A 20,143-nucleotide genomic window follows, 5' to 3' on the forward strand; every position below is an offset into this window, starting at 1 on the left:
CTAATAAATCAGTTTTAAAGATGAACATATTTCTAAAAAAGTTATGATTCAAGATTTATTGTTACTCGTAATTTTTCTCAGTCCATTATCCAGTTAGATGGAGACAAGTCAAACAATTTTTTCCAACATTTCTTTTGCCTGACTGCATGTCAATGGATAGGAATCATAATCCGGATGTAAGTCATGTGTAGCTGGCCCATTTTAGCTCTTCGTGACAATTCTAGACATAGTTTTTAATGTAAGTTGGAAAATGACAAAAAGCACAGAATCCTCTATTATGTGCCTAAGCATTAGTTGGACACATAGCCATTTAGCTTAACCAGTCTGCTCAGTGAAATACTGTACAAATCAAGAATGAAAAGGAGCTATTACTTAGCATTGTTTTCAACTTTTAAAATCTAATGCTCAAACAACTTAATATTTGCTATGTTCTATCAACAAATAGACTTTATAATAGAAGGACAAATATTAACAGACACGGAGAACTATTACATTTTGAAAGAAGCAGAAAAAAAAAGTTACAAAATCTCTCTCCTGTTTTGGGATTGTTTAAACACTGTTCTAAAACACAACAGAGTAAAGAATGAGTGACTACTAGAGATTCTTTCGCTTTACTGTTTTGTTATTTTCCAGATACGGCTTTTCTGTCAGGACAGTTTAAGTGCTATTCTAGAGCACAGCAGAGTGAAGAACGAGATTACTACCCAAGGTTCTTCTGCTCTCCCTTTTCGTGATTTTGCAGATATAAGTAATTAAGAGTAATAATCATTCTTCATCATATACTTACTTTCTCCCACCTACAGACTGGAAAGTTATGTAAGTTAAATAAATGATTAAACATACTATAGTACTACTGTCATTTGTTAGTGTTCAGCAGGCAGCCTAGCAGACTGGAAACAAGCTCTAGAGTCAGATGGAATGGACTTGAACGTTTGTTCTACCATATGTAATTGTATGCTTTTAGTTGTATACAGAATTACCTAGCAGAGTATTTGGACCATAATTCGTGCTCAATAAACATTAACTATCCTTTTAATAACAGAATAAATATCCTATATATCCTATACCTTAATATTTAATTAAGACTGGACTACAGTGGAGAGTATTTAAGTTCCTGTGGGAATGTGAATATTTGTTTGATATACTGAGAGTATCAGTGCCATAATATCTGCTAACATTTACCTAAAGAATATTATTAATGCATGGCAACATTTTTCAAAATGAATTCAAGTCAGATACATCTATCATTTAAACTGAGGAAAGAGAATGTCTGGGACAAAGGAAACAAACATTTGTTGGGTAATTTTGCATGCCAGCTTCAATATTAGGCTCTTTTTGTATATTAACTCATAAGAAATCACATAACACAAATAATTATGATTCTCTAAGCTCTTTGGTTTCTCAAAGTAGATAAGCAGAATCATACTACATATTAAATCTAGCATATAATGTATTCATTCCTTCACAGTTAACAGACTTTAATAAGTGCTAAAGAAAAAACTTACTTTTTTTCTGTAAATGCAACACAGAAATGAAAATAGGTAATAAATATTCTAATTTAACTATGTAGTAGAAAAGAATTATTTAAAAAATAAAATGAAATATGAACTCACAGTGTAAATCCTCTGGAAATGACTTCAGTTTCTTGAATGAGACGTAAAGCTTTTCTCACAAGGTTAGTAAAAGCTCGGCTATTTGTTGCCGTATCTTCTAAACGGACAATGTATTTTTTTAGAGTTACTTGTAGTTTGGCTGTCCTCCAGAATCTCAAAGCTCTTATAATCAGATAAACAAACAGGATCACTCCCCATATCAGCCAGGAAGATACAATCCACCAAGTGGGAAGCATAATGAGCAAACTAATGAAGGCAAACAGCACTGAGACATCCCTATAACACAGAAACCAAGAAACATGATACCCATCAGATTAGAGAAGGATGTGTTACTTTAGTCCATAATTCAGGTTTACCAAAATAGACAAAATGCTAGTAGCTTCTTTGTAAACTATGACTTTAAAAAATAACATTTAAATAAGTAATGTGAAATAGTTTTTTAAAAATCTAGCAACTAAACAACGGTGTCTTAGGTATTAAAATCTAAGCTATTTTGTAAAGGACGTAAGAAACAGGTGTCCTCTGAAATGACTTTTTGTTTAAAGATAGGGACTCTTCTGGGGCGCCTGGGTGGCTCAGTTGGTTAAAGTGTCCAACTTTGCTCAGGTCATGATCTTGCGGTTCATGAGTTCAGGCCCCACATCGGGCTCTGTGCTGACAGCTCAGAGCCTGGGGCCTGCTTCAGATTCTGTCTCCCTCTCTCTCTGCCCCTCCCCTACTCATGCTGTCTCTGTCTCAAAAATAAACACTAAAAAAAAAAAAAAAAAAAAAAGATATGGACTCTTCTAACCTAAAAACCAAGTACAGAGTTTAAAATCCAATTAAAAAAAAATTTTTTTTAACGTTTATTTATTTTTGAGACAGAGAGAGACAGAGCATGAACGGGGGAGGGGCAGAGAGAGAGGGAGACACAGAATCGGAAGCAGGCTCCAGGCTCTGAGCCATCAACCCAGAGCCGGACGCGGGGCTCGAACTCACGGACCGCGAGATCGTGACCTGAGCTGAAGTCGGACACTTAACCGACTGAGCCACCCAGGCGCCCCTAAAATCCAATTTTACAAATTTAAAAGTAAAAGTAATTGTTACTAATTTTTAACATTAAAGTACATTTTAATATTAAGATAGTATCAGTTCTTTTCCCAAAAGTCAGATTTTAATTATTTGCACAGAAACAAATATCTCAAGAAAATATAAGCATTTTTCCAATCAGAAATAATATGTACTTGAGTAATTGTTTCAAGTTATCTAATAATCATCATCATAAATCTGGAATACACATACTGCAGCTGATAATATGCACATACTTTGTACTTTTTCACTGCTTTAACTAAAGTAAAAGTATATATGAAACTTTTTAAATCTAGGCAAATTACAAGTATATAGACTAAAATACATCTTTTAAGCAATGAAGGCTTTGATAAAAATGTAATAAGAAAGAGGTGAATATACGGAGATGTCTCTTAGGATGTCTAAAAAAACATCAATAATACTTAAAGACAGTTATAATCAAATTAAAAAGAAAGTCACATGTAAGAATGCTTCCTAATAAATATTTACCTGTTCTAATTTCCCTTGGAATCCTTTACTTTCAGGTGATATTGGTAACATCATAAAGCAAAATCTTACCCTATACTTTCATGCATGAATAATGAAGTCTAAAAGTATTTACAGGCCTCAGTGTTGCTTAATCACACCTGTGGCTAAAGCAAACTTAGAAGTTAAAGCTAGAAAATTCTTAAAACCCTTGGTTCCTTCTAGCAGCTCCTTGCATTCTTAGATTTGTAAAGGATAAGATGATGCTTTACTCCATCATGATGCTGAGTGCCTACAAATTTGGAAAACATACTTTGTTATCCCTTACAGTATGAAGCATTTGTCAATATTATAAGAAAGACACATCCAGAACACTGAGGCCAATGTTATGTAATCACCTATATAACTTGAATAGTTCAAGCAATGATTTTGTTCACTTAATAAACTCATACTTTAATAGTTCAGTTCTGTGTGTGTGTGTGTATATGTATACGTATGTATGTATGTATATATATATATACACGTATATACATATCATGTATATACACATATATGTATGTATATACACGTGTGTGTGTGTGTGTGTGTGTGTGTGTATATATATATATATATATATATATATATATATATATATATAAAGTCTCTTTTTGGTATTCATGGCCTGGGACTTCTGTATTAGACCCAAATACTTCAAGAAAAGTTTTAGGACTGAATTGTCAGTCTATATTTCCTACGGCTTCTCAGTCAACAAAGCAAGAATTGACTGTTTACCTCCACATCCCATTCTATTTTTGATGTCTCTACAATGTGTTTATGATATAATCTATTAATTTTAAAGAAACATAAAAGAGCGAGTGGCTATGACTGCATGCACACATGTGTATAGGTGTATGGGTAAGAGAGATTCTTGGGGCACATGTTATGCCTGCTTGTTGGGTTATTAAACACAGAACTAATTAGATTGAATTAAAAATATGTAATAATTGGATGTTTTTCCAGTTTCACCTTAAATAGTATTTATTTTAGAAAGGTACTTTTTTTTTAAACTTCTGGGTTATCATTAATTACAATGTTAAAATGTATGGAATGTTTATAATTTACAATAGAGAGCATAGTGGATTTCCTCTGCTAATACTGTATATGAAAGCAAAGGATAGATGTTTTCTGGACAGTACCAAATATTAGGGGTTGCCAGGGAGCAAAGCGTTGGAAGGTGTCCATTTTCCTGTTGTTGAGGTTGCCCTGCAGACAGGATACTGGGATCAAGTAGCTCAATCAGCTCCACATCCTCTTGTAACAGGACTTCCTGCTGCAGGATGGTATGTAGTGAGTCGAGTCGGAATCCAATATCCTTGCCATTAAAAAACCCGAAGAGAGGCATTAATACACACATAATTTTGTATGAAATGCTAAGCTCCTAATGTACTAACAAAATTTAGGGGTACTATATATATTTTCAGTATAGCCTCCAAGAAGATACAACAGTCCAATCTATCTTTAGTATTATGTATATGGGGTTTCAGTTTCACTGTAAATGTGAAACAATAAAAATTGCAATGGACATTATTGAGCCACCAGATGTGATATATAAATTTTTAATAAAGAAATGTGTAGTAACTACATATTAATAAGCCTGTCTAGTTAAGCCTAATTAATTAAATTGCTGGAACAGAGCATGGAAAGTATAATCCTGTAACATAAGATGTTGTCCCTGGATACTGTAACAATATAGCCAAAATGTAAGAATTACATCAGCAGGATCAAGGCCTTCTAAAAATGGACAAACACAACATTAAGGAATGTAATGCAAAACCTCGCTAATATGTGCATAGCACTTTATAGTTTACAAAATGCTTTCACATATACCAGCTCATTTATTCCTTCTTCTTTTCTTTCTATCCATCTATCAAGAAATATTATATATACCAGGCACCATGCTTGAGACCAAAGGCACAAAAAATGAACAAAACATACAAGGTCTCTACTCTTAAAGAGTTAACGGTTTAATGAAGAGGACTGAAAAGGAAACAGTTACAATATAATGTGCAAAGAAGTGCAATAAGGTATACCTGGGATTATGAAAATGGCACAGAAGAACCAAAAGTTGTAATGAAGTCCGAGAAAGGAAAACAGGTGATGCCTGCCTGAGCTGAGTCTTAAAGCATGAACAAGAACTGACCAGATGAAAGAGTTGGAAGACGGGGATGGGAAGAGCAAAAGCCTCTCTAGAACTGCAAGTTACTGCTTTTAGCTTTCCATACAATGTATGGTAAGAAGGTGAGAGATGAGGGGGTGCCTAGCTGGCCCGGTCAGAGGAGCATGTGACTTGATCTTGGGGTTGTGAGTTCAAGCCCCAGGTTGAGTGTAGAGAGTACTTAAATAAATAAACTTCAAACAAACAAACAAACAAACAAACAAACAAACAAACAAACAAAACAAAAAGGGTGAGAGATGAAGTAGCAATGTTAAGAGTACATAGGTTAACTTTCACAGTAACCCTGTGATGTACATTTCATCCTCCTCTCCATTCTATAGAGGAGAAAACTGATGCCCAAAGAGATTAAGTAACTTCTAGAATTCTGATTTCAAATCCTAAGTCTTTGGTAGTCAATTATACTTTCCTACATATAGCCTGCTGTATGAGAAAATTTGAAGTTTTATTATGCATTACATGTAAGAACAGAATGATCCTATTTTAAGAAAAATAGAACTTTTACCGGATAAGGCCTTTAGCAGTTAAAGTAAAACCAATTAGGTCCAGGGTTTGAAGGCAATGGGTTTGCTCTTCTTAGCCAGTTAATCATTCCCACACAAGAGCCTACCCTGCCCTAGCTCCTCATAATGGGAACTTAATAGGAATGCAGTGATCCATATATCCAACTATGAGAGCATGTCCTTGATTGTGGGTTATGTATCACCACGTACACTCCTTTTAGAGAAGGAGAAGAATATTTTTAATATTAGTCCCATATGGATATATTTATTAATTTTCTTTCTTTAGATAAGCTCTATGTCCAATGTGGAGCTTGAACTCATGACCCCAAGATCAAGAGTCACATGCTCTACTGACTAAGCCGGCCAGGCACCCCTTTATTGATTTTCAGTTATATAAAATAAGAACATTTGGAACACTGGTCTTCCTTTAGCCTGGCATTATTTTTTTTTTTCACCATCTACTGACACACCTTGCATGTGCCTGTGTATCACTTTTGTTTCATATTTGAACCACTGTTTCTTCTCTCTTCTTTTTCTCTTTCCTCTCCTTTTCTTTTTTCTTCCTTTCTTTCTCTCTGGTTTGTTTTGTTTTGTTTTGTTTTGTTTTGTTTTGTTTTGTTTTGTTTTTTTGAGTTCTAGTTACCATACAATGCTACATTAGGTTTCAGGTGCACAACACAGTGATTTGACAACTCTATACATTATGCCATGCTCACCACAAGTGCAGCTGCCATCTGTCACCATACAGTGTTGTTACAGTTAGCATTGACTGAATTCCCTATGCTGTGTCTTTCACCCCTGTGACTTACTCATTCCGTACTGGAAGCCTGAACCTCCCACTCCCCTTTGCTCATTCTGCCCATCCCTCCAAACCCCACCCCTCTGGCAACCATGTTTGTTCTCTGTATTTATGGGTCTGTTTTTGTTTTGTTTCTTTTGGTTTTCAGATTCCACATATAAGTGAAATCACATGGTACTTATCTTTCTCTGTCTGACTTATTTCATTTAGCATAATACCCTGTAGGTCCATCCATGTTGTTGTACATGGCAAGATCTCATTCTTCTTTTTATGGCTGAGTAATATTCATTATCTCTCTCTCTCTCTCTATATATATATATATATATATACATATATATGTATATCTATATCTATATCTATAATTTCTTCTTTATCCATTCATCTATTGATGGATACTTAGGTTGCTTCCGTATCTTGGCTATTGTAAATAATGCAGCAATAAACATAGAGGTGCATTTATCTTTTTAAATTAGTGTTTTTGTTTTCTTTGCGTAAATAACCATTAGTGAAACTACTGGATTGTGTGGTATTTCTGTTTTTAATTTTTTGAGGAACGTTCATATTGTTTTTCACAGTGGCTACACCAATTTACATTCCCACCAACAGTACTGAAAGTTCTTTTTTCTCTACATCCTTGTCAACATTTGTTATTTCTTGTCTTTTTGATATCAGCCATTCTGACAGGTGTAAGGTGACATCTCATTATGGCTTTGATTTGCATTTCCCTGATGATTAGGGATGCTGCACATCTTTCCATGTGTCTCTTCACTCTTCTTAGAATCATGATTCTAAGCTTAGGAACCAATTAATTGACATTCCACCCCACTTTCACAAAGAGAAGAGCACAATTCACTTTATACTACTGTTAGGGAAGGGGTGGAAGCGAGGAGGGCAAAAGGAGGAGCATGGCAGCTTTTCAAGTAATCTTTGAAATAAATCCTCACACACTGGCCTTATTATCTGATTTGGATTCCACACACACAGAGAGATATTAAAACATTAAGTATTAAAAATCAAGTTTTTGCTATAAAAGCTTTAAATCCTACCTTTTATGAGACCTCAATGTACCTACATTTGGGTAAGTTTAAAGAAGCCTAACTAAAGGAAGGCTAAGGCTCACAAAGAGAGGGAAAGCTATTAACACAGAATGGGAGCTTTCCCTCTTCATAGCCCCTTGTACAGATATGCTGCTTAATCAGGTACACTTTCTTTAACACCATCCTTAGCATCAGAACTGTTTGCAAAACTGGGATAATGTTTCCCCAAAACCATTGTGCTTTGAGGCAGTACTAGTAGCTTTAGGAATATGTGATTCAAGAATGTGACAAACTACCTACAATTACCTATAAATACAAATGAACCTGAAAGGGACCAAGACACTCTAAATAATTAAAGCAGTATTATCTAGTGACTAGACTGTCTCTACAAAGGAAGAACTTGAACTATATTCTGATCACAGTAGCTATAAAATTAAATCAGATTACACTGAGGAATTAAGTTTTTTCTTAAGGATAAATTATAAAATTGTATATTACTCTTTAATTATAAAAATGAGAACTGCAGGGGCACCTGGGTGGCTCAGTTAAGTGTCCAACTTTGGCTCAGGCCATGATCTCATGGCTCATGAGTTCGAGCCCCACATCAGGCTCTGTGCTGACAGCTCAGAGCCTGAAGCCTCTTCAGATTCTGTGTCTCCCTCTCTCTCTGCCCCTCCCCTGCTCGTGCTCTGTCTCTCTTTCTCTCAAAAATAAATAAACATTAAAAAAAAATGAGAACTGCAGAAAATAGGGAAACTGTTGCAATATGCCAATCAAACTAGTGGGAAAATAGACACCTGCTATATTAAGAAACATCTCACAACAGCCTTATTTGGACCGAGGTCCAAGTGTCAAACAAGCGAAGAAATTTAAAAGCTACTAATACTGATTGACTAGATATTAGATTATCATCTTTATGGTCGGATGCTCTGTGCTGTGGGGAAGTGCACTAGGTGAACTTTGGCTCACCCTTAACAAGTTTGAGTGCTGAGACCTAGTTAGTACCTAGGTTTATATCCTGGTTCCATATCTTAAGTTATTAACTTCTCTGCTCCAGTTTCCTCATCTGCAAAATGAGGTTAAGAATAGTACCTACTTCAATAGTACCTACTATGAAAATTAAATAAGTCAATATTTGTACAATATATAGTGTCTGATGCATAGTAAGTACTGGTGCAAATTAAGTACTATGTAAGTCTTAGCTGTTAATGTTGTTAGTACACATGAAATAATTAAAACATAATAAAGAAAAGCACCATAATACAATATATAAACTTAAAACATAGCCGATAATTGTTACTATAGTGTTGAAGAAAATAAGAGATCCAATAGACTGAAGTTTGTGGGAAAGGCCTTAAGGAAGAGCTAGGACTGCTTACTGAACAGACTACAGTAATAGAGGAAAAACGGAAAGGGTTCTACCATAGTATAATAGCACAAACACAGACATGCAGAACAGGTATGGAATAAAAGAAAAGGAAGACTGGGTTGGGTGATGAACAAATTGGTGGGTAAGGCTGGAAAGGTAGTTTGGGGCCAAATTTTGCAGACTCTTTGATGCTAACATGATGAACTGGACTTGATTCAATGGGTAATGGTGATATTTTAAGGATCTAAACAGGAAAATGTATGAGACGGTAACTCAGGAAGATTTCTGCCTGTATGGAATGAAAGGGTATGAGAAGCACAGCTAAAAAAGAATAGACAGATTTCTGTTTTTACCCCTAGGCATGGAGAAGGGAATTATGGATGTGTCAATATATTTCAACGATCTTCTATACTTTTTAATACATTGTTCTGTTTCATAGAGCTGATGAGGATCAAATGAGGTAACATGTGTGAAAGCACTTTACAGGCTAAAAAGTGCTTCAAAAGTACTAATACCATTACCGTTATAGTTGTTATAAATGAACTTTTTAAAAATCTTTAAGAAGTACTTTAATAAAAAGGAAAAGGTTCAGATATCATGGAGCAACTGTCAGTATTTTAATAAAAGGAAAAAGGGACTGGTTCAATATCTGTATAGCTAATAAAATTTTAAGTATGTCTGACAAAGGGAAGAGTCAAGCATCTCATGCCAGAAGCCAACGGGGTAATTCCTCGTTCCATTACTATTAAATGATTTCTTTGGTAAGTACTTCCTACAGTTCTCTATAATGTAGGCACAAAAGGGATGCATACAGAAGTTGGCACTTTACAGTGAAACATGTGGCCAGTGACAAAGAACCAAGAATGAAAAGATCAGGACTATGCACACTATGATTAAACCACAGAAAAATGTATATGGATCCGTATACCTTACCACAATCCTAGTATCACTGAAGAATGAGGATGGCTCCACCTGGATAGAGATGATATTCTACGTAGGTGACAAGACACTTCATTGACCTTCTCAACATACCTACAAAGATGAAACCCTGAACAGAGAACTTGCCCATTTGGATTGCTAAAAAAGTAATTTTAGTCAGTCAAGGCATAATAACACTCAAGCCAGTGAGGTACTATGTTATAATGAAGAACCTGGGCTTGGAAACAGGAGACCTGAATTCAAATTCTAACTCTATCAATTTCTAGCTGAACATTCTTGAACAACTCACTAAGTATTCTTAAACCAAACTGAACTATCTGAATCTCAGACATTTGGAAATCTTACCACTTCCAAATGGCAAAATGCACTAAACTTTACAGTACTTGAAGTAGCAAATCAAAATGTGAAAGCACTTTGTAAACATCTTCTTACAAATGGTAATTTACAAGAATGATAATTATCATCTTAAGGTCACAGGCCAGCAGAAGATCCTGAAATCTGCCTACCCATACTTGATCGCTCCTTAGGAGAACCATGAGAACTTCGTTACTTCAATTTTTTAGCTATACTACCTGGATTTTGCCTTGCTTAAGATGTACAAAGTTGAAGCATTCCCTCTTGGGTGGGGGGGTGTCACAGGTCAAATACCAGATATACTACAGCAGAGAGCAGGAAGAAAAAAAAGCAAGCCTCACAGGAATCAGAGAGACTCTCAATGGTCACAATTCCAAGTCTCTGGGAAATTCTGTGATTATTGGTCTCGGGAGACTAAAGTTTACATGTTAAGTTGTCAGGGAATGATAGATTAATGATAAATAAATTAGGGGGGGAACCACTTTGATTTTGCCCAAACTCTAATCATAGACTATGGCATAAAGATACAGACAGTCAATAAGAAAAAAAAAAAAGAAAAGAAAAGAAAAGAAAAAAAGGATACAGTCAAGCTCCTAATGAAAAAAAAGAAGGTCCCACTAATTGATATACTCTCTTCCTTAATGAGAGGAATATTTGTCAATGGAGGAAGATGGCAGCAGGAAATTAGTAATCTAACAAATAAGGTTTCAATAACAACTAGAATATTCTATTCTAAATGGCTAATAACCTCTTAGAAGAGCTATGAAATAATACTAAACAGTCCAAATTCAAGATCCACAGTTATTGAAGAATTTCTTTTTTTTTTTTTTTAGGTGATACAAACACACTTTATTTAAACACTTTATGAAGCAGGCAGTCTCCTTTCAGAGAACTTCTCAGAATTTAGAATCAATCACTGCCCAAATCAGTAGCAAAACAAATTCTGATTCATTGTATTGTCATTAATAAACTGGAGTCCTGAAAACTGACTAAAAGAAATAGAGCAAACACTTACCAACTTGTGAAGTAAGTCATCTTTCTTATTGTACTGAGAAAAAATCCAACTTTTGATGGTTTCAGCCACTTTTAACAGGATGCTTCGCTGAAGGAGATTAATGAGATTGTACAGGATACATTAAACCACACCCACACAGCAGAAAAACTGCAAATAACTTACTTCTAATTAACCAAAATTTTTACTAGAAAAAGGGAGGAAAAAAATCATCTTGGTTATATCCTTTGTCAGTATGTCTCAGGCTCCTTAATAGTTCCCAGATTTACTTGCACATCAGAATCACCTAGAGATTTTAGTTAGAAACATATTCTTGGGTCCCCAAACCAAAGGTTCAGATTCATTAGGTTTGGATGAGACCTGAAAAGCAGATTTAAAAAAAAAAAATTCTTATTTATTCATTTATTTGAAAAATTTTAATGTTTATTTAATTTTGAGAGAGAGACAGAGCGTGAGCAAAGGGGGAGAGGAAAGGCAGACAACAAGGGAGACACGGAATCTGAAGCAGGCTCCAGGCTCTGAGCTGTCAGCACAGAGCCAGACATGGGGCTCGAACCCACAAACTGCAAGATTGTGACCTGAGCCAAAGTCAGATGCTTAACCAACTGGGCCATCTAGGTGCCCTGAACAGCAGATTTTTAAAAGAGCACTCAGAAGTTATCCTGATGCAGCTCATTTGTCTTCGGTACCCTATATACTATCTATGTCAAGATGACAGTATATATTTTAATGAAAACCACAGGGTGTTCCAAGTTCTCAAATACTAAGAACATTTTCATTCCACAATGCTAGGGCATAAAGATATTTTAATCAACTTTAGAAAAAGTGTCTCATACTGAAATAATTTTTATTATTGAACCAACCAAAAATTCAATTTACCTTAATGTTAATAGCCTATTATCTGAGTAAATGCAGTTTACATTCATTGAGTGATTACTATATCCTGAGTACTAAAAAAGGGTCATAGGAACAAAGATAAATACATATAACTGCTATTTTCAAAAACTTAGAAGAGAAAGTAAATAATTACAAATCAATGTAAAGTCTCGGAAAGTGTGGGAAAAGATGTCGATAGGTGTTAACACTGACGCTATACCCTAACAGATGAGCAGAAATTTTAACAAAGGAGGGAGAACATTCTGGGCAAGGGGACAGAATGAGTAAAGGGGACAGCCATGTAACCACTTGCCATGGTCATGGTGGCATAGTCTGGGCTATGACCCAAGGGAAGAAGGGAATAGTAATGAACACTGAGAGGGTTTTTAAAGAACTTTGGTCTTATATGCCATAATAGTTTAGACTTTATACTGTAGGCTATGAGGAGCACCTTGCATAAGATTTTTATGCAAGGATATGAAACAATAAATATCAGCATTTTAGAAAAATAACTGGCTACAGCACAGAGATGGTACTAGGAGGAAATAATTGTAGCCAAGAAGTATCATTAGAAGGATATTTAATAGTCCAGCTAAACAATGATAAAGGCCTAAAGCAGGGTAACAAAAAATGGTAGTGAATAAGGGTTGGATTTTAGAGACATAAGAAGTTGACTTATCATTTAGTGACCAAATTAATGTGGGAGTGATAGGAAACTTAAGATAACAGAGTGGTAATTTGGGAATATGGAAAGAATATTGTTTGTTTTGGGAGTGCTGAGTTGGAAAAAAGTTCTGTTTTACATATTCTGAATCTGAGTTTCCTGGGGTATAGGGCAGGTGAAAATGTTTGACAAGCATCCAGAACTGAGAGAAGACAGAATGCATGTAAGTGGCCAATGAGGGCAAGAAAGTACATGAGATCACTCAGAGAAACAGGTCAAGCAAAGAGGCCTGATGCTCAAAGTTTATGGGAGGAACGTTTAAGAATAATCACAGGAAAAGAAACTAGAAAAATATACAGAGAATAAATATTCACAGTGAGAATCCCAATATAGCTACTCAGTCAGTACTTAACAATAACATTAAAAAATAAAAGTGAAAAAAGGGTGATTAATCCTAAATATAGCTTCATCACCGTCTCATATAATAATAAAAAATCTGCTTTCAAAAGAAAATAATCGGTACTTCACTGCTTGAACAGAACTTTGGGGGCAATTCTAAAAATATATCCCCTGAGAAGGAACTAAGTAATACAACAAATCTTTCTAAAATTCAGCTGCCCCAGATTTAGAAAAACTCCATTTTAGAAAAATTTAGCTCATACAATTGAAATGTGTAATATGAAGGCTAAAGGAACTTTCTGGACATGTGTTAATTTTTTTTAAATGTTTATTTTTGAGAGAGAGAGAGGGAGAGAGACAGAGCACAAGCAGGGGAGGGACAGAGAGAGAGGAAGACACAGAATCCCAAACAGGCTCCAGTATCCAAAGCCAGCTCCAGGCTCTGAGCTGTCAGCACAGAGCCCGATGAGGCGCTCGAACCCACAAGCTGTGACCTGAGCCAAAGTCGGACACTTAACCGACTGAGCCACCCAGGTGCCACAACCTGTGGTAATTTTGAAACGCATTCTCTGGCTATGTTTTTTACTGGTCCTTAATTTCTGAGGGATGAAATTTTCAACTCTCATTTTATTTATTTATTTATAAGTTAATAATAACATTTCTATATGTAAAAATACCTATCATAAATGAAAAGGATTAAAACCTATAAAACCCAAGTTTTTGCATAACAACAAAAAAAGGCCAATGCCCATATCCTGGCTAAGACTATCCTTTGGCCCATTTTTTGTCTTTTGTGGCCAAGTAATCTCAAATCCAAGTCTTAATCTATAAATAACCTGTTAGCTGTATCCTTAGGTTTTGCTTTCAAAATTCTTCCCAGGAACATCCACATTTGAAAGGGTCAGGGAGAAAAAAGGGTTTAAGTGCAGAGGAATAGCAAACTGGTTCTGATCTGTGTGAGCTCTAACTCCCTAACTCCCACCCTGTAAGTGTCAGTCAAAAAAACATTTCTCCAGTATTTATTCTGCTCTGACAAATGGGACCAGCTTGGTCATCTCACATTGTAGGGATTTTTCTAAGAACAGGAGAAAAGATACTTCTCTCCTATCACCACAGAGTAAATAACTAATTGAAAACTTTAAAATCCTCCTCCCCAAAATAATGATGTCTTGTAATAAAACAATGATTAAACTAGAATGTTTAGGAAATGAGGTAATCTGGGGTTTTTTCCTATTAAATTAGAATTCCTTTTGTTAAAACTGAAATGTACTGGAATATCTTCTTATTTTAATAAATATGGCTAATAGAACATAAATGAATCTATTAAATGCATTTTACAGAACATAATTGATGGTAATGGAGATTCTTTTTAGTATCTTAGCCTCACAATGTTGTAGTCAACTGAGATATTTATTGTATAAAAAGATACTGTGCAGGGGCACCTGGGTGGCTCAGTTGGTTAAGCATCTGACTCTTGATTTTGGCTCAGGTCATGATCTCATGGTTCATGAGATCGAGCACCATGTAGTGCTCTGTGCATACAATGCAGAGCCTGCTTGGGATGCTCTCCTCCCTCTTTTTCTGCCCCTTCCCCGCCCACACTCTCTTTCGCAAAATAAATTAATAAATAAACATTAAAAAAAAAGATACTACACAGATATAAAGGGCATCAGAAATTGAGGTAAATATACCCACTCCATCATATACCCTTGAAACTGTTTGTGAAATATGTTATCAATTTGCTTTCTTATAACTTGTGCTCTCTTTTATTTTTTTTGATTTTTTCTTCCTTTTTTTTAATATGTAATTTATTGTCAAATTGGTCTCCATACAACACCCAGTGCTCACCCCAACAGGTGCCCTCCTCAATACCCATCACCCACCCTCCCCTCCCTCCCACCCCCCATCAACCCTCAGTTTGTTCTCAGTATTTAAGAGTCTCTTATGGTTTGCCTCCCTCTCTGTAGCTTTTTTTTCCCCCTACCCCTTCCCCTGGTCTTCTGTTGAGTTTCTCAGGATCCACAAATGAGTGAAAACATATGGTATCTGTCTTTCTCTGCCTGACTTATTTCACTTAGCATAATACTTTCCAGTTCCATCTATGTTGCTACAAATGTCCAGATTTCATTCTTTCTCATTGCCAACTAGAATTCCATTGTATATATAAACCACATCTTCTTAATCCATTTGTCAGTTGATGGTCATTTAGGCTCTTTCCATAATTTGGCTATTGTTGAAAGTGCTGCTATAAACATTGGGGTACAAGTGCCCCTATGCATCAAGCACTCATGTATCCCTTGGGTAAATTCCTAGCAGTGCTATTGCTGGGTCATAGGGTAGATCTATGTTTAATCTTTTGAGGAACCTCCACACTGTTTTCCAGAGCGGCTGCACCAGTTTGCTTTCCCACCAACAGTGCAAGAGAGTTCCCGTTGCTCCACATCCTCTCCAGCATCTACAGTCTCCTGATTTGTTCATTTTAGCCACTCTGACTGGTGTGAGGTGGTATCTCAGTGTGGTTTTGATTTGTATTTCCCTGATTAGGAGTGACGTTAATTGTGCTCTCTTTTAAAAAATATGAGGGGCGCCTGGGTGGCGCAGTCGGTTAAGCGTCCGACTTCAGCCAGGTCACGATCTCGCGGTCCGTGAGTTCGAGCCCCGCGTCGGGCTCTGGGCTGATGGCTCAGAGCCTGGAGCCTGTTTCCGATTCTGTGCCTCCCTCTCTCTCTGCCCCTCCCCCGTTCATGCTCTGTCTCTCTGTCCCAAAAATAAATAAACGTTCAAAAAAAAAAAGAAAATTAAAAAAAAAATATATGAAAAGAAAAAAATTTCAATTAATATGAGTCCTACTGGTTGAATTCTTATTAAGGCTTTAGTATATTTTTCTGGTTCCCTGTAAACAACTTCAATATTTGAATAAACAATATATTTTAATCTTCAACCATATTAATTTCCATTTATTATAGAAGTTACTGAGATAGTCCAAAACAGCAAGGATTTATGTTTATCTAAACAGTTTTGTACTACTGATGAAATAAAACATAATATCTTAAACCAGTGTTGAGGAAGACATGGAGGTACTTATGTGGTTTTTTTTGTTTTTGCAAGGGTAAAGGTAAAGGCACTTTGAATAATTAGTGAGGTGAAGAACAAGAGATTAATCAGAGAGAATGAGCGTGATTTCTTACTTTTGGCAGGGCTCTTGCAGGAGGCTTTTGTTGTCCCTCTGTCACTGTGCTTTTTTCTGGTTTTGGTGACAGAGAAGAGCATATTTCAAAGTCTGTATGTCCCAGATCCTGTAAGTACTGGTAAAGTGGAGAATTCTGAAAAAGACATATGAAATAAAGCAAATTTCAAGATCACTGCTATTTAAAAAGCTTAGAGGTCAAATTCAATAGGAAACTCACTATCATGACCAGTATGCCCCAATTCTTTAAGGCTTCATCTATTAAAAAGTGAATTATCTGTCACAATGCCATTTAACATTAAAAAAAAAAAAAAAAATCAACAATTCAACAGAGGGACCCAAAAAAGGAAAAACTCTAAACACAGATTTTTCTGAGTGGGTACCAGCAAGAAAAAATGGGTTTAGGAATATAAATAGATTTGTAAAGCAATTTCTTTGCCCAAATATTTGTAGTATTAGAGTAGATTACTTCAAAATAGCCAAGCCTGACTATAGATAGCTCCTAAGAGGGCCTACAATGAAAAGTAGTTATTACTTGAAGCTAAGAATTAAGCAATGATTATACTACATTAATTATAATTTTATACTATCATATTCACTAATTCATTCAAGCAAAAGTATGTATGACCTACCATATGTCTGCCACTGTAAACAATCTTAAAACTCCAAGAAAATTACCTAAAATAAGCTGTATCTCACATACAACCATAAGGCAAACAAGAGATTCTGTGGCTAATAAAAGCATTAGAACATGGTGGTTAAGAACACAAACTCTGGAGATAGACTACAGGTTCAAATCCCAACTGTGCCTCTTATTGGTTGAATATCCTATGACAGTTTAAATTCTTCGCTTCAGCTGTCTCATCTTAAAATAGGAATAATAATTACACCTTGTTCATAGGGTCTTTTCAAGGACTAAATACATACAAGGCACTTAGAACAGTACCTGGTCCATGGTAATCACTCAAATTACACTTCAACTATATATAAGCCAGGTGGAAAGAGCACAGGTTTTGGAACAGACAAAACAAAACAAACAAACAAACAAACAAAATTACTCCAATCATCAGATGCATCAGCATCACTGTTGGATGAAAATACATGGCACAATTCTTTCTGGATAAATAGCAAGCTTTAATTTTAACTTTGTCTTCTCTAAAGCACAAAGTTGGTGACATGTTTAAAAATAAACCCTGTGGGGCGCCTGGGTGGCGCAGTCGGTTAAGCGTCCGACTTCAGCCAGGTCACGATCTCGCGGTCCGTGAGTTCGAGCCCCGCGTCGGGCTCTGGGCTGATGGCTCAGAGCCTGGAGCCTGTTTCTGATTCTGTGTCTCCCTCTCTCTCTGCCCTTCCCCCGTTCATGCTCTGTCTCTCTCTGTCCCAAAAATAAATAAACGTTGAAAAAAAAAAATTTAAAAATAAACCCTGATTCCATTCAACAAAAATATTTAATACTTTAAAAAAGACCTTACGTTAGGTAGTAGAGATAAAATAACAACCACCATGAAAACAATAGTAAACAGCAACACAGCTAATGTAGTATCATGTGGCAAAAGCTTAACTAAACATTCTACTTGCATCATTTCACTTAAGGTTCACAACAAACTTTAAAAAGTATTATGATCATTGTTATTGTTAATACCCATTTCATAAATGAGGAAACAGACTCACTCTGTTAGATACAGAAAGCAGGATAGGTCTGATTCCAAAGCCAACACTCTGAAATATTATACTATACTATCTAAAATAACAAACAGTCCCTCCTATGTTTAGAGAGAAAGACACCAGGGAAACTTCCTTATAATTTAGTATAGAAATATCAAGCAAATTAATAATTGCAGAATTGTATTGGATACTACGGAAACAGAAGAGGCAGTTAAGTGAGACCAATATTTCTAGGGAATATATCCTTGAGTTTGGGAAAATGAGGCAGAGTGGGAATTTGCTTGTACTGGTAGCAATTTGCTGGGTATCAATTTGCCAGAATAGAAGATAAGTAAAATGCCTCCTTTTAAAGCTACATTTAATACTCTTTTGAAAAAGTATACAAAAAAATTATAATAAAAGGAGGGATATGTTCTTATCTCTCTACCAGACTTAAAACCTTTGGTGGCACAAACGGTTAATCTTAACATCACCCGTAATGTATCTTCAAATATTGCCTTGATCTTCAAATATCGCCTTGAATTACTCAAATATTTTCAAAATGAGTTGTGAACCCCACCCTGCTCTGTCCCCATAGTGGCAAAAGAACAAGAATGCTTGTTCGGTTGGGCTGACCTTTTGAAAAGTTTACATACTTAAAAAAAAAACAAAAACACAACACAACTTGTTTTTAAGGCAGAACTCTTTCTTCAAGTGAACTCCCATGGGGGAAGAACAATAAATAAGATGGATCAAAGCAGAGTTACTCTAATTCCAGGGTCATCAAAGTTTTCCTGTAAAAGGCCAGACAGTAAATATTTCACACTTTGCAGACCATATGGTCTCGTAACTAATCAGTTCTGCTGCTGTGGTGCAAAAGCAGCCACAGCACTACATAAAACAACGAGTGTGGTTATGCTCCAATAAAACTTTATTTATGGAAATACTGACCTTCTTATAATTTTCATATGTCACAAAATATCATTCTTTTGATATTTCCCCCGACCATTTAAAAACATGAAGTCCACTCTTAGTTCACCAGCCACAGAAAATCAGGCAGGAGCAGAGGACAAATCTGCTCCAAAAGCATTAGTTTGCTGACCCCAGTTTTAATTAAAGGCTCAGTCAAGACCTTGAGGCACACTCTGATTGCTAACTGTTCTGTGGCAACAGGCTTCAGGGTGGGGATGGGGGCTAAATTTTTTTTCATTCAAATTCTAATACCTTTCTTACTCCACACTTAGCTGATGAGTGTCAGCACTGACCCCAAAGTCCCTTCCTTTTCCAGTTCATATCACAGCTCACAAAATAACAAAATGGAAAATTTTTAAAGTGATTAAATAGAAGAGAAACAATGAATACTTTGTTCTCCATACGTGTTCTGCACATCAACTAAAGCATATGTACTCAGTTGGAAACACCATAATCTGGAACACTTGCTATTTCACTTTTTGCAAAATAGCAGCATTAATCATGTACCTTGAATAATACCAATAACGTCCAGAGGTGTCATTTGATACAGTAATTCTGTCAGTACCTTATTCTGCCTTTTCTAGCAATGTAAAACTTTTCATTAACTTTTTGGTTGGTTTCACAACGTTCTTATCAAAGGTGTGACATCCATTTATATGAGCAATGCAACTATGAATGATGCTGTAGTAATTCTGGTTTCTTCCCCATCTCTAGTGACAGAATTCATCACTTTCACCCTAGAAAGCACTGTTTTACAGTTCTGGAAAATTTTGGCCTGCCAAGACTATCACTGTGCCTTGTTTCATGGCTTTGTGTAACTAGTTAGACAAAATTTCAGAGTAGACAATCCTTGGAGACTACGGATGAAGGTACTGCAGGTCTGACAGAATATAATTCCAGGCACCATTGTATTTCTTATTTACACTTTACTTTTTTAGACTGCTATTGCAAATCAGACCATTTCTAAACATAAACTCAGACTGTATGTACTCTAAAGCTCTTATTCATAATGTTTATTTTAGTATTCTGA

The 20,143-nt window shown here is 35.8% G+C and overlaps 1 protein-coding gene across 11 annotated transcripts in view; it reads right to left on the minus strand.

Annotated features, from left to right (window-relative positions):
- VEZT (vezatin, adherens junctions transmembrane protein) overlaps positions 1–20,143 on the minus strand; it is a 77,709-nt gene that overhangs the window by 37,496 nt on the left and 20,070 nt on the right. For 5 of the 11 annotated variants that reach the window (XM_086712611.1, XM_086712608.1, XM_086712607.1 and 2 more), the window contains exons 2-6: positions 16,499–16,633; positions 11,375–11,461; positions 10,000–10,038; positions 4,322–4,497; positions 1,614–1,889 (exon numbers count right to left, since the gene is read on the minus strand). In XM_086712611.1, the coding sequence (XP_086568737.1) occupies positions 1,614–1,889; positions 4,322–4,497; positions 10,000–10,038; positions 11,375–11,461; positions 16,499–16,633 (713 nt within the window). Of the gene's footprint in view, positions 1–1,613; positions 1,890–4,321; positions 4,498–9,999; positions 10,039–11,374; positions 11,462–15,769; positions 15,773–16,498; positions 16,634–20,143 lie in introns of those variants that run through there. The other 6 variants (XM_086712610.1, XM_086712609.1, XM_086712615.1 and 3 more) reach the window with 2 other exon arrangements.

The sequence above is a fragment of the Puma concolor genome, chromosome B4, assembly GCF_028749965.1.
Source record: "Puma concolor isolate L17-30 chromosome B4, mPumCon1.1.hap2, whole genome shotgun sequence".
Lineage (NCBI taxonomy): Eukaryota > Metazoa > Chordata > Mammalia > Carnivora > Felidae > Puma > Puma concolor.